The sequence below is a fragment of the Ylistrum balloti genome, unplaced genomic scaffold (assembly GCF_031769215.1).
Source record: "Ylistrum balloti isolate Yb309-2 unplaced genomic scaffold, AGI_CSIRO_Ybal_v1 Utg370006, whole genome shotgun sequence".
Lineage (NCBI taxonomy): Eukaryota > Metazoa > Mollusca > Bivalvia > Pectinida > Pectinidae > Ylistrum > Ylistrum balloti.
Window position 1 is genome coordinate 2,026,224 of NW_026782081.1, and position 16,146 is coordinate 2,042,369.

General features: G+C 33.6%; 1 protein-coding gene across 1 annotated transcript; it reads right to left on the reverse strand.

Moving 5' to 3' along the window:
- Positions 1 to 1,416: 1,416 nt before the first annotated feature.
- On the reverse strand, positions 1,417 to 13,174 carry LOC132548264 (all trans-polyprenyl-diphosphate synthase PDSS1-like). The gene is made up of 9 exons (XM_060212112.1): positions 13,019 to 13,174; positions 11,391 to 11,564; positions 10,862 to 10,995; positions 9,528 to 9,666; positions 7,849 to 7,960; positions 7,184 to 7,293; positions 6,560 to 6,640; positions 6,217 to 6,411; positions 1,417 to 5,669 (listed from the first exon to the last, which is right to left on the reverse strand). The coding sequence occupies exons 1-9, from the start codon at positions 13,172 to 13,174 to the stop codon at positions 5,529 to 5,531; spliced, it is 1,242 nt and encodes a 413-aa protein (XP_060068095.1). The 3' UTR covers positions 1,417 to 5,528.
- Between the last annotated feature and the right edge of the window lie 2,972 nt (positions 13,175 to 16,146).

Here is a 16,146-nt window from a genome sequence, read left to right on the forward strand (position 1 = left end):
ACAACTTCTTATACGAATGAATGATATCTATGTACTAGATATCACTCATGAGGTTGAAAGAATTCAGATGAGGTGTAGATAGAAATTTGTACAAATAGTCGAGCTGAATCCCCAACCCCTACCTTATATGGACTGGATATCACTCGTGTGGTTGAAAACTTTTCTGCAGATATTCAAAATTGTGCAAATGGAGAGACTGATCTCCCAGGAGACTGATGGGTGGGGCCAACAAAGGTTACTATATTTAGTTCTATTGGTTTAAGTGATTTCTTCTCTGGTACAAAGCAATGGATATCACACATATTTGACTGGAAGCATCCCTACGTACAGAACAGAAAAGCAGAGTGCAATAAGGGAAATTTGATAGATTCTTTAAACTCCTTTTGAAGGAATGGAAAGATCTTTTTTGAATTGGCAAATTTTATCTATTTTACAACAATTGCAAAGCAAGTTTTTCCAACTTATATCAATCACTCTTGTTGGCTCTGATGGAAGTGTACGAGTGGTGTTAGTGTGGGAGGAAACCAGAGTACCTGGGGAAAACCCACGTGGTTAAGCAGGTGACCCCATACCTTTTCAAATCCACTCTGGGGTTCGAACCCCAAACAGCTAGGTGAAGGGAGAGCGCTTTACCAATGCGCCACCCAACCACCAATCTGATGCATATTCTTGGATGAAAGGGAATCTTTTTTTTTGTAAATGGTAGGTCTAAACTTCTAGGGGCCTAAGGGAGGGTGCCCAAAATTGGAAATATAGCAAGTTCTTTTTGAATTCTGTTTTCCCTGTAGGAAAAATTGGATTTGGTTAAAATTTAGATTGAAGTAGCCTTGAGTCAGGGAACTCAATTTTGTATGAATGGTGGATCTGACCTCACTGAGGCCTGGGGCACAAGAAGGCAGAATGGAGGAAAATCTTTCTTCGGTTTGAAATGGATGAAACTTTTTTGGCAAAATTTTGTAAAAAAAACAACCTTGGGTGTGACTTTTGTATAAAAAATGGCCCGTTGGAGCAGAGGGGCTGGACCTAATAGGGGAAATAGATATTAAAACATTAGAAAAAATTTCCTTTAGTTTTGATGAAGCAATTTTAGTCAAGCTAAATCAGAGGGGCGATACAGGCCCTATTGGCCTCTCATAATAAAAAATTTCTGATTGTTTTAATGGTGAAGATTCTATAATGCAGATATTGAATACCCGGTAAGAGATTAAATTTCATGCATTCATACATCAAACCTCAGTACTGATAAAAAATATTGTTAATCATAACTGCAGCAAGTCAATTTGATGTGACATAAACTATAACAATGCTTTCCTCTGTTTATGAATTGTATGATTTAGGTTTTTCCATACCACATGTACCAAATAAACAAATTAAGTATGGTTTGAAGAATAGAAATTAAGATTTAGATTTGTCATGATTTAATTTATTGAAATAAGCCAGTCTTTGTCATTAAAATAATCACTGTATATGAACAAAAGTAAATGAAATCATTGTATGAATATAACTGAGAGGTAATTTAAATCAATGACAAACTTGTAGATTGGCAGTCTGTTTTTTTTTTCAATGAGACCTGAGTTCAGTAATGTGTACACAAATAACTTGCATGACTATACCTCATTTACACCAGTATAGAATATCTGTGGTGGTGGAGATTCATATCAAAACTTTTTTAGACAATGAAATTTGAAGCATCTTGATCAAAAACAGATTTAATGAATGACAGTATACATTTCACATGTATATAACAACACCTGAGGACTTTGAATTATCTGATCTCATTTTCAACAGCCTGCCCCTTTAATACATGTTTATTAATACATTCAATGACAACCTCTCTTCAGAGCATTAATTCAGATGAAGAGTTGCAGCAAGTTCAAATATTCAGTATCAAAATTAAATTTTACTGCAATATGTTAATTGAATTTGTGCCTTGAAGAGATAAGTAAAAAAAAATCTGTATTTTACATAGATTAGCAAGATGTCTACATACAGACTGCAAACATGAAACATAAAATCAATGACATGACACTCTGGGCAATACATACTGTGAAATCATCAATTTTCATGGGGGATTTCATGGGTAATCTGCAAATTCATGTGTCCATGAACTGTTAGTACAAGTACATTTATTGGTCTATATTTATCAACGAAACCAAATGTCCATGAGATAGAGATTAAAAATATATATATATATATATCTTTATATATATATATAAAACTTGGGCCCCACGAATATAAATGATTTTGCAGTAAAAGGGGTAAAAGACAAAGTTTTGAAATACTTAATAAAGGGTAAAAATAATGTCACTACCTTATCTTCGTATAACTGAATGTAAAAGATGATCTGCCAAGTATGATTGGAAATTCAACAATGTGTGTTGCTAATTAAGTTTCATGTAAAATCAATAATACAAATGAATTATCTTCAGAAAAACGATGAAAGGAGCAATGACTCGTCCAAAACTTGTCAAATGGAAGTTCCTCTTAAGATAACTCCACTGCATGTATCAGACTAAATGGGAGAGAAGAGGTCTAACAAAACCGAATAATGAGGAAACTAAAAAACGCAATAATTTTCTCATAAATTATCCAATCAATATGCTAATCAGGAAAATATAACTTGTGCCAAGGTAATGCAGTCAATCAAGTTTTAATGAGGTAGGTTGACAGCTAAAGAGATCTGATGAAAGCAAAAAAGTCCAATGCCCTTGAATTGCTTACCTGGTATTCAATGCTCATCTCAAATACATGAGCATTCAACCCCACTGTTACAACTTCAAAACAATTTTCATGTTATGAAGGTATCTGCCAAGTTTCATGCTTCACAGTCTTTTGGCAGGTAATCAATATAGTCTTTCAAAAGATTTAATAAAGTAGACCTCTGTGACATTATAAAATGGGTCAAGGTAATTTCTTTTCACAAACTTTGTCAGGCTTCATCCTATGAACTTGATCGGCCAAATACCATCAGCTGCCCCTTTTGATTAATCACAGGAATTTGTTTCCATATTTTAACAAATTTGACCCCTATGACCTTTTCACAAATAAGTTGGGATTTCTACTTGAAATCTATTAGTCAAATATAATGCTTCTGCACTTTTTGGTTTGTCAGAAGAAGTTGAACTTGAATATGGTCAAGGTAATTTCTATTCACAATCTTTGTCAGGATTCATCCCAACAACTCATCAGCCAGCGGGGAGGACCAACAATATTCCTGAATTACAGTATTAAATAGATGAATATACAGAAACGGTAATAAGGAGTCAAAAGGTTGAGGGAAAACAAGTCTCAAGTAAGTTAGATAGAAACTTAGAAAGGAAATATCTGGCCTAGATATGAGAAAAAAACCCTGAAAACCACAATGCCATGAAGGAAAACACAATTTTATGTAACAGTTTTAAAGTCCTATCAAGTTTCACTGAAATTAGAACAATAACTGAGGAAGGAGATCATGAAAATGCTGAACAGTCAAAGGGCAATGCCTGTGGAGTTTTTTGATGCTGTTCACGAAAACATCATTTCATAGCTATGAAACCTACTCCGTTTGAAAGAAGTCCATTGAAAACTGAAAGAGAGAATATCTCTGAACAAGATTAACGTAACAAAAACAAGGGGCAATAACTCTGCCACATACAACTTCATGTCATGCTTATTATTCCTACCAAATCTAAAAGAAACAGCTTGAAACGAGGGCAGATTTCCGGTTAAGATTTTCATTATGAAAACAACAAGGGGCAATAACTCTAAATATGGCCAAATCAAATTGGAGTTCAGGATAAAGCAACTTCATAATCATGTCTGGTGATAAGCCTACCAAGTCTGAAAAAGAATGGTTGAAAACTGTAGGAGGAGATGTCCATAAAATGTCCAGTTAAAAGCATTTTGATGGGTATACAATGTTACACATATGAAATCTAACAAATATTTTGTCATTGCATATCAGTTCACTGCCTTTAGATATACCAAAAGGATAATGATTCACCTGTCTACAACACTAAGTCATCATTCACTCATTACATTTGACTATAACACTAACTCATTATTCATCCTTTACACTTGCCAATCCACAACATAAAGTCATCATTCACCCATAACACTCTCCCATCTACAACACTAAGTCATCTTTCACCCATCTGTAACACTAAGCCATCATTCACTCATCTAAACACTGTCATCATTCATCCATCAAACAATCTTACACATATATACAGGTTTCTTTTATTTATGTTTGTTAAATAAAGGGTAAACTTTAGAGAACTTACTGTAGCACATATCAATTTAATCCAATAATTTATACATCATTCGAACCTTATTTTTCAATCATTTTTTCACCATGCATCAGTTTTGATCTATCAAATGATCATTATGTGAAATCTTTTAAATGTATTTTACTTTTTAAAGAAAATCACATTCTGATTATTCATATAAATTTCTAAGGTTGATGTCTCACAATTATGTAACAGTCTACTTGATTATCTCCCCTTAACATTATATGCTGCCCATTAGATATCACCCTGAAAACATAATAAATAATATGCAGTAACTGTAAGGCAGAAGTTACAAAGATGAAATGTTGCTGACCATTCAAACATGGATAGCATAAAGGAAAATTTAAAAAGTGACCTAGCAGGTTCACAGACCACACAAAAATTAATTATTTGATACACAAATGTAGATCATTCTAAAATGACGACATCATTTCATACACAGTCACTCGAAAGCAATTCACAATAAGACTGGTTTCTTTTTTCGCTCAAATTTTGTAGTTGTTTTTTTTTTTTCGCTGAAAATTCCTACAGAATACATACTACTAACTTATCAAATACAAGTTCATATATCTTAAAACATCATCTTCATAAGTCCTTGATGAAATAAGCAGTATCACGTAACAGCAAAAACCATATCCACAAGTGACCGTTTATAACAGCCCGACAAACTATTCTAACTGTTATATATCTATCTAAAGTCTGTATTTACAGAAAATACAATATCACAAATGTCTGTAACAATAGAATCCTACTGACCCATTTGTTTGTTCAGAGTCTGGAAAATAAAATATGCATTTGTAAAAGAAGCACTAACACTATCCCAAATACTGTATTTCAATGACATCTGTCAACATTTCTCCATTAAAATATCAATAGTTTTATGACAATAAGGATGAACAGCAAATGATGTCTCTAATTATTTCCACTTTTCTTTTTTATTAACTCACTATGTTGAGACAGTTATGGGGCTTAGAACTCGACAGAGAAAGAAAGAATATTCATTCCGAAATAGAGACAAGTTCAGATAATAATGTGAATTAAGTTAATAATTGCAGATATACTATTATTCTGATCTCCAAATTTTTTGTTTTGTAAAACAAATTTGTATCGAGCCCATCCTGTAAAGTTAATCGACCCCCACATCTAAAATATTATGCTATATTAATTTGGCCGAAACCAAATAAAAATAGCACCAAATCAACCATTCATATGTCAGAATATAAAATACAATTGTCACATAAATCCTACTGTTTACGCTCGTCATTTGGTGCGTGTTAGAACAACAGTAGCTATATTGTTGAGGGCATCCTTGTAAGTGGAGGGAGCCAGATGGGAAAGCTGGTATACTGCCTCCTTACTGTGTTCCTCTGCGAGCATGCGAGTCTGTTCCACCCCATTACTCTATAAAGAGACGTTATAGCAACTGGTAAAATTTCTTACTAAATTAAGTCATAATTATTCAGACATTCTATTGACATTTTCTACATCATTTCATACAAACAACAGAGGAGAACCTATTTCCCCCTAAATCTATTTTTTGGGATGGAGGGTTTCAGATTTAAGTACAAGTAGAATTCATTGTTCTGCTGCCTTGTGTTTACCAGTTAGTGTAATGAATTTATATGTTCATGAATAAGATACAAGTTGACATGGATTGAAGTAATAGTGAATATTTTAATCAAGATTTATCCACAAATTCAAGGGTCAATAAAAATGTATATTTTTGGAAAACCAGGAAATTTGAGTCTCACAATAATACATCATTTCACAGTATAAAGGTAGAGTTTGAATACGAGAAGTGAAGTGAGTGTGAAGATTGATTCAATAGTACATTAATACAGTTCAGTGAAGTACCTCTGGAAGCAGGTTATGCAAAATAAACAGCAACAAGAAATATGAATTTAGATTTCTTCTATTTAAGTGTAGATATAAGTAAAAAAAAACTTACATTAGCCACCATTTCCCTTGCCCTTTCTACATCTCCCTCCAAAGAAAATCTCCTCATTATCATAGAGTTGAGCTCTGGATGGTGACTGGTGGCAAACAACACAGGAGCAGTGGCTAATCCAAGGCGGAGATCAGCAGCGGTGGGCTTCCCCATTACATGATCACATGAGGTAAAGTCTAGTAGGTCATCTATTAACTGTAAAATCAAAGCCATCAAGGAGAAAATCAATAACAATGTAACAAACTGTCTATATCACATTTCATAAGCTAGTAATGTATTAACCAATTTCATTCACTAAGGGAGCTATGACAGGTATAAACAGATGACTCCAATATCAATCTACCTGGAAAGCTACTCCTATATTCCTCCCATATTGATAGGCTAATTCTACAACATCATCTGGGCATTCAGCAAGGACAGCCACCTACACAAAAATAAAAATGTAAACATATTAGTGATGTCTTGTTCCCTCTGACTTAAGTACTTGTTATTCCAGTAATGTTAAGGGAATGAAATGAATCTAAGTAAATACAAGTACACAAAATGAAGTTTTTATTTCTTCAAAGTTTTCACTATTTTTTTTTTTCAATTTACAGGCAGTCTTGAGAAAACCGTACTTGGAGCATTAGTTCAAATGCAGATTAAAAAAAAAATCCTGGTGACCCAAATTCAATTTTTCCTTTGAAAGCTGATATTTGAAATATACACAAGCCCAACCGGTATAAATTATGCTTGCTCTACAGTCATCACTCTAGTGGAATAATACTTCCATGAAGATATGCAAGTACCAGTCCTTAAATGAGTCTACATGCATAACAGCTTTTAATCCACATTTGATTGACAGCCATTGATCATGTTGACCAGAGCACTAGATACCACTGGAATTGTCAGGTAGTATAAACTGTTTCATTTGTTTACATTTTTTTGGGGTATATTTTCTAACCATGCCTTTTTTCCTTAAACTTACAGCTTTGCATGTATTCGCTATAAGGCTAGCAGTTTTCTTAAATGTTTTCTTGAGGTAGTGGTTGAATCTGGCATTCTCATCTTCTTTAGACCCTAACTGCATAAATTCTCCTGTTAATGAAGAAAAAAACAAAGATTTCATACCAAGTTGTCCAGTTGCACTGTCAAATATGAATTGTTTTCTTTCATAAACAATTTTAATTGGATACTTTATCGCATTTCTTACCAAAAAACATGAAGCAAAAAAACAAACCTCTTTTCTTACTTTTTGAAATTGCTCAATGTTTGAGAATAATTCGGGCCAGACTTAGAGATCTAAGAGATTTTATCATAAAACCATTTCACTTAATTAACTGATATTCAGCAACAGCTTTTATGTGTGACTGCTAATCTTCATTACAATAAATCCCATCCTCAGCTTACAAAGGGACACAGTGACATTAAAATCTTGCCTAGAGGAGTTTCCTAAAATTAGGAGATTATCTTATTCTAATCAATGATACACTTGGAAGATTTGGTAGGAAAATTGAATTTAAATGTCACCTATCTGACTGGTGAAAACTGACAAATATGTAAATATTGGTAGCATTTACATTCGTAGATCAGAATCAATGATGTAATATACTATTGATGCTTTGAAAGAAATTCATCAAATTAAATGCTAACCTCGTACTAAGTCTTCTATAACCTGGGCTAAAATGTAAACAACCTCTTCTTTTCTGATCTTGGCTATAGCTACAGAAGCCACTGACAAAATATAGTCACCTGCTAAGATAGCCTGTAGAGAAAAATGGAAAGTTTAAACACATTAAAAATTTCCATGATTCATAAGATTAATTGGAGAGGAAAAAAATTCTTCGACTAATCTTCTACATCTTTAGCTGTTCAAAAATCAAAGAATATTTGTTACTAACTACATGAGTTCTTTTCACATTTTTCACCTGAAAACAAAACTAAATTCTGTGTACATTGTCAGAGTCTAAAAATTACTTTATGAACAGCTGATTGTAACACGTTTCTCATGAAAAGACTACATTCATTCCCACCTTCCAGCATTAGTTGATGTGCTGATATTGTTTCAATGGAAATTTTCCTGTTTGGTTTGATGACCAAGTTGTGACCAACACTATTCCTGTATTAATGGGCATTATTTTTCCATGTCAACATACAATGTACATGTATTTTGCATATTAATCAACAACAAAAAAATTTGTGAACTATAAAAGGAAATTTATCAGAGCATTGGCAGGCAGATAGATCAATGATTTTATATATTTATTTCTGTTGTTTGGTTATCAATAATCACTGTGTAAGGTCTGGTTACATAAATTCTGCAGCAGGCAAATGAACAGGTAATAAAAAAGCTGGCATTTCAAAGTAAATTATTTGATAAAATATCTTAAATGAAACTAAGCTGTGATGTAATAATACTTTGTTCACAAATATTCATTTTCCATCAAAAATAAACCTTACTTCCAGCACTCATTGAGTAATGATAAAGAGATCCCGAAGTGATTTGGGAACCCACCATTTTAAGGCGTTTATTGGGTCTATAGAGGATGGATCTTTAACTCTCTTCTCTTTTCTAACCTATTGTTTTCTCTTTGGTCAGCCATTTTGTTTCGTCTACGAAAGACCAAGGGGAACTGACATATAAAATTTAATAAATAGTAACAACAAATCTCTACTTTCAAAATCCAATATTGCCAACTGTGTGACACTTTGTCTTTTAGTTCAGTCCAAGAGCTAATAATGTACAATTTTTGACCAAGGAGAATCTATATTTTAAATTTGAGAAATGTGCTATTTCAACTGTTAACGTCCAATATGGCAGCCAGTTGGACATTTCATTTCTCCAATCAGTCACAAAACTGATTATGCACAACTAAGGACCAAGCAGAGTCCATACTGTGTATGATTTTAAAAAGATATTTCAAGTACTTCTGAAGAAATAAGGATAACAAAATTCAAATTTCAAAATAATAAATTTAGCTTTTTTTAATCAGTCCCCAAAATTGACCAAGGGAAAGATACTATATGCTTGAAAGGTAAGAAGTAACTCTCCAGTGCTTCACAAGAAATAAAAATATCATAAAAAACTTAAGTTTTCAGAATCAAACATGGTTGCATGTCAGCCTTTTCATTTTTTCTTAAAAAGGAAAAGTACATTAACACATTCACAACAAGGAACCCAGGAAAATATACAAAAGATAATGTCCAATTCCTAGCACTATTAGCAGTAACAAGAATGGTTTAGACAGACAGACGATCAGACCACTGACCATGAACGAAAGGGCAATTTGAATAGCCCACCAATATCAGTTAGTAAAATAGCCAAAACTGACCTTCCTCTGCCCCCATAAATTATCTACAGTAGGCTTTCCTCTGCGTGTGTCAGATGCATCAATGACATCATCATGGATTAAACTTGCTGTATGGATCATTTCAGCAACCATAGATACTTCTCTCTGGCTCTGTAGTAAACTGTTAAACACACAAATACAATCATTTCCAATATCTAAGTTCATTTCCTTGTTAAAGCATTCCAAATTGTTAGCATACAAATTTCTAGTAGTAAGTCTGTCTGTACCTATCTCATTCTGTGAAATTAACAAGAAAAGTTGTTTATTTTTCCTACAGTTAATCCGTTAATCCATTCCTTTACTTTAGTCAGAGATAATGTGTTGCCCCCCTCCCACCTCTAGACCCCCCTTACTTTAAGTCAGAGGTTGAGTGTTTGCCCTTGGACTTCCTCATGACTTTGTGTCTACAGTAATGTGTTGGCCTTCAGGGTTTTTCTATTATTCTAAGCCAGAGGTAATGTGTTGGAATCCTGGACCTCCTCCTTACTTCAAGTGAAGAGGGTAAAGAAGTAGTGTGTTAGCCCCTTGGGCTTGTTACAGAATAATTATGGTAATAAATTCGTACCTGTGGTGAGAGAGTGTCATAGTAACTGCAGTGAGGGACAACTATGTTAACTTGGGTGATGCAGAGCTATATTATCTGGAGTGATGGAGGGTTATAGTAACTGGAGTGAGGGAGAGCTATGGTGACAGGAGTGAAGGAGAGTTATAGTAACTGGAGTGAGGGAGAGTTATGGTGACAGGAGTGAGGGAGAGCTATAGTAACTGGAGTGAGGGAGAGCTATGGTGACAGGAGTGAAGGAGAGTTATAGTAATTGGAGTGAGGGAGAGTTATAGTATCTGGAGTGAGGGAGAGTTATGGTGACAGGAGTGAGGGAGAGCTATAGTAACTGGAGTGAGGGAGAGCTATGGTGACAGGAGTGATGGAGAGATAAAGTTACTAAAGTGATGGAGAAAGACTAATGTTATTCATGCTGAGTTTAAATTTCTAAAATAAACCTGACCGATACATTCAATATTTTCTGTACATTTTGTGTATAATATGTACAGCTAATTATCAGTCTACTTATTGATAACCTTACATCACAGGTTGGGATAACTCTTCTATGTTTTGAAGTTTCAGTCATACATTGTGACTACATTGTTATAAACTAATGTGTCAGGTTTTACAATACCTGTACACGTTATCTGTTTATAGATTAACAAACAAATAAATGAAGTGCAATTTTTATGACTATTTTTTACATAATATGTTCTATAACTCTGAAAACATATTTATTAAGATACTTAACATGTACAACAGACAAAAATCATACCTGTCTGATTTCTTCATATGAGCATTCAGAGCTTTAGCCATAAGCATCACTAGCATGGGACGGAATGCCTTGCCCTTGCCATCAAAATAGTACTGTGTTATATCAGCTAATTCTTCATTCTGTGGTGTTAGTTTCTGAAGAAGAAACCTATCGTTTTCTAAATCCTGCATGTATGGTTGGCTTGGAAACAAAAAACATGCTTCTCAATACAAGTATTTTTTGTTTATTTATCAAAGGGTCTTGACTGCAACTTTTAATAATTTCACAATCTGTCTAAAGTGATGCAAAAATGTAGGTAGTTTTTAGTATCCAACTCTCTTGGCACCGATGACTGTGAAAGTTTTTCCCACTTTATAGCTTTGTCAGATGAATATGAATATTTTGAGGGTGGAGGAAGACCACAGTCATGACATATGATGTCAAAGTGTTAATCAATGATAGAAAGATTTACCAAATAAGATATGCCTACACACGTCAAGCCTTTATTCATTTAAATTTTATGACACCATCACTTTCTAACATGACTCACCTGTTTTATATTTGAACATAGCATATTTAATTCTGGTTCCACTAGACCAAAAGGAGATGCTAATACATGGTTATCTCCCCCTAATCCGATATTGTCAGACAATAGGCTATCACTGAAGTACCTAACTTCTCTTGATAATATCTCCTTCCCACATAAACACATTGGTGAAGAATTCTGCAACAAAAAAGAAAAACAACATAAACATTTTTCTATGAAAATTGTATTGAAGTAAAACAGTTTTTTTTTAATAATGTTGAACCTAAATCCTGTTTAGGAAAGCACAATTTAATCATAGTATAAAAGAAATTGGTTAAAAGCTGAGTAAGATCTTCATACAAGAATAAAAACAATGGGGACTAATTCCTCCAAATACCAAGTTTCAAAGAAGTTGGTTAAAAACTGTCAGAGAATAACTACAAATACAATGAAAATGCTGAAAAAAGTTGAAGGGCAATTATTCCTCAAAAAAGATTGTTGAATCAAAATTCTTTTCAAGGCAACACAATTTCATAACATGATTAAAAAGCCTGACAAGTTAATGGAGGTCAGTTGAAAACTTCTGATAAGGTTTAGTTTTATGAAAAAAATCAATAGGCAGTTACTCTACCAAAATCAGTTGAATCAAAATGCCAGTTTGGAAATCACAACTTCATGCCATGGTGATTAAAACCTATTTAGATAGGTGTATCAATTTTTTAGAAGGCTAATATCCAAGGTGACAAAATGTATATATTCGCATAAGACACATTAATTTCTCTTGTCTATTTTTGTGCTAAAATTAAAATAAATATCATTAACTTTTTTCTCCATTGCCTACAATGTGGCCTTTGGGAACACTACGTGCAAATATCAAAAGTGAGTATGAATTTACCTGTGGTCTTTTAATCCACATTAAAGGCAATGGAGGTGATAAAGTTTGGTGGTTTTTACAAAAAGTCCAGACAGGTGAATTGTACTTTTTGTGATATGGTTATTGGGTCTTGTTAAATGTTTTAATAAACATCATGCGTTTCTATTTCAAATTAAACATTATTTTAATGATTCAAAGCAGTAACTGTCACTCAATCCATTGCGCATAGATGGGAGTTACTCCAGCAATGTTAGAGGTACAACATGGTGAAAAACTTTTAACAGGGGCCAACGTATTCTGATGGAGAAAGACATCTTGCAAATTTGTTTAGGAGTAATATGGGAGTGTGACCAAGGGCTACTTGTTGAAAGTTTCAACCACAAGCAATTAGCTCTCTGCTGAAAAAACATGTCTTATCTTATACATCAATACGATGGGTTTTTTTCTTTTCCCATTTTTGTTGTTTTTCTTTAATCATTGATTTTAAAAGTGCCCATTTGAACTACATGTAATAACCTTTAACCTGTTGACTTTGAATCACGTTTTTTTCAGTTTCGTGCTGAATCGTGGTGTAAACAAACTTTGGACAAAGTTATACATTATCACTATCACGTGAATATTTTGTTTGTTGTTCTACACTCGCAGCCCATACTTAAACAAAAGAAAATTATTTTCATGCTCAAACTAGTTGTAGAATATAACGGTCAGTCACAAAACGGGACGTTGCGAAACACATGTGCTACACAGCTCAAGGTCGATCTGACAACTTGAATCTTACACGTATACATATGTCCGTTGTAATTCCATTAGGGAAACCAGCGAGGCGCCGCCTTTGAATAAAACTGATGTTCCTTGACACACACTTCTTCAGAGATTGTTGGAGACGACAACATTTCACCAGCTCAAATTGTAGTCTGCTCGAAACGGAAGCCATACTTCATAGTGTACCGGTATCCATGCAGAGCTAGGCAAAGGTCGTACTATAAACTTTAGTTTCGTACTTTCTGCTGCAATACTCTGTTAAGGTTGCTCGCACGGCAAAGTTTAAAATGAAATTTTGCATCAAGTGTTTAATTACGCATGTTATTGTTTTTCTTGTACGTAAGATTATTGGCACCATGTCTTCAATAAAACAGATTAAGTTTGATGGACTGCTTCTAGTGGTAAGATTCTCATATAGTCAGAGACAGGAACAGCTAAAACTATTTTACCATTTGCCTTTAGAAAAGCAGAGGACGCATTATAATACTTTCAAAATAACAAATGAAATTCACAACGTAGAGTGCTGCAGCACAGTCACATTATGGAGAAATGCTGCTGATAAAAACTATAATCCAAATGCTCGAATATATGTTAAGATTTTTTTCCGTCAAGAACTGTACCAGTATGAAACTTACTTGAACACTTTGTCTCAGTATCAGGTGTAAAACCGTTTAAAATTAAAGGAACTACATAATTACCGGAAAAGTGTTCAAAAATCTTCTACAAAGCTAGTATCAAACAATTATTGTAAACCAGATTTATAGAACGGCACGTTTATATGACTTTATATCACCAACATCGTTATATACAGCCCTGAACCAGAATTAAGCTCTTTAACTCAATGAGCCCGTGAACAAATTTACTCATATACTTCATATTGAGACATTTAAGTCTATGACTCAAAATTTTAGGGATGGTTTGATTTAAATTTACTGATAGACCTAAAATTCTTAGTGTAAATTAAAACCTCTGTCAAAAATAAGAAACAACATCATCAGTATCATGGACGAGTCTAAAGGACATACAGGCACAGGTGTGGTAATATGAATACAGGCGGATTTATCTGAACTTGAAATCAGATATGCTTTTAACTCGGTTTGTTAATACTAGTATATATTTGGTGACATGCGAGTAAAATTATAAATGTATGTATTCGTTGAGTTTATTTGAATCATATAAAACTTTTAGCATTTTTTCAATTCATTCACGAAAGCCTGAAAACCTTGTTCAACGATCCGTTTAGCGATATCCACTCGGAATCTCCATACAAAATGCTCGCTTCCTTTGTTACAAGAAAAAAACCCAACTTTAATCAAAATAATTTAACAACTTCAACTTTAATCAAAATAATTTGACAATTTACTTGACTGGCAGTAAAGTTCAAGGAGAGAAATATAAAATTGTACTGGTAAATATTTTGTTATCGTATGGTATGTGGCATGGTACAAGGTTTGGTGTGGTGTGGTGTAGTATGGTATAGTAATATATGGTATGTTATATTATATATGGTATGGTGTGAAGTAGAGTTGAGCAGAATAAATTTGGTAAGAACGTTATTTTTCTATCTCGCAATTAGCAAATATAGTTATATGATAAAATGTGCAGCCATATTATCTTAGACGAAGAGAAAATTTGATCGCTTTAAAGTAGGACAGGTCTGTCGTTTGTTCATTGAAATTATTCTATGATAAGGTAATATGCAATATATGTAATATTTGAACTACGGAAACGAGTCAAATGTGAGTTAATAATTTCAGTTCATTAATCAAAAGACAAAACTGTTCCTATTTCATAACCATAAATACATATCACCTGACGAGGTTCCCTGTCAAGGTTAGACTTTCTGTTGACGATTGTCTGACTTCTAATAATTCTCAACTGTATTCCTTTTATTTCAATAAACGTGTAGACTTATGAATCTCGAATTTTGATATCACCCATGTTGCTGTTCTTTAAACATTTAAACAAAACACTTCCTGGCGCAATTTTCTAAGGACGATTTTCTTATGCTAGCCTTTATAGATCAATCAGAACAATATATTTATATATAGGGTATTTAATGACTTCCTGTATAGTACCATTTATATGACACGAGTATAACAGAATATCTATATTTTATATCCTGCAGCTGGCGATGCCATTGTTGGAATACATCTGCCACATATGTATTCTGCAAAGCAGGAAAACAGCTGTATCATAACCCTCTGAATTTACCTAAATTTATTGTTTACAAATACTAATAACTATCTAAATAAGCAATTATATATACTCTAAATAATAAAATTGATATACAAAACCATAAATTTGCTGTTATATTCGTTAGATTTTGTAACTTTATTTCCAAGCGGAGCAATTATTTTAGTCGCACGTCATCAGACAAAATTCAGTTAGACAATGATTAAATCACTGCTGCAGGTTAAACAGAATACATGATCAGTGTCTTTAAATATAAGCTGTGTTTTGACAGAAAAATCAAAAGTGGCTCTCCAGAGGCTCGCTAAAATACAGACATTGACCATTTTATAATCTGTCTCACTAGTGAAATATAAGATATTTAACGGGAAAGTATTATATTTTCTTGATCCGTCGTTCAAAGATGTTTGTAAAAATACCAGCTCATTCATTGTCATCGGATAGTGTGACGTTACTCTTCACAGCATGACGAAGATTTTGAACAAGCAGTTTTAAGTTGTATTTTACCATTTAACGTTGTTTTCTTATACCAAGTTAAAGGAAACCAGACATGTATACGGGAATCATTTAATTGAAAACCAACTTATTCAAAATTCACTTCATTTACGTCCGAACAGAAAAATCGGTGAATTCCAATGCAATGACTAAAAAGCGGCGCTATGATTGGTCAAAATACAAGAAGAAAATACCAGCGTGTGAACCGAATCATAGTCCAAACTCAATAAAACTAGATAAAATATCAGCATTGATACCTTTTAAAACGTACAAGGAGTAAGACCCTGATGTTCCGCAGAGTAAAGCGTCTTCTTCATCAATCGACGACACCCGCTGTGTAAATATTGGACAATCCAAGTAACATCACGTTCTTAAATGAGAACAATGTATTCAGAAACGGAACCAATAGTCAAATGAATGAGCATTGATTGAACACGTCAAGCTTCATATAAAAAG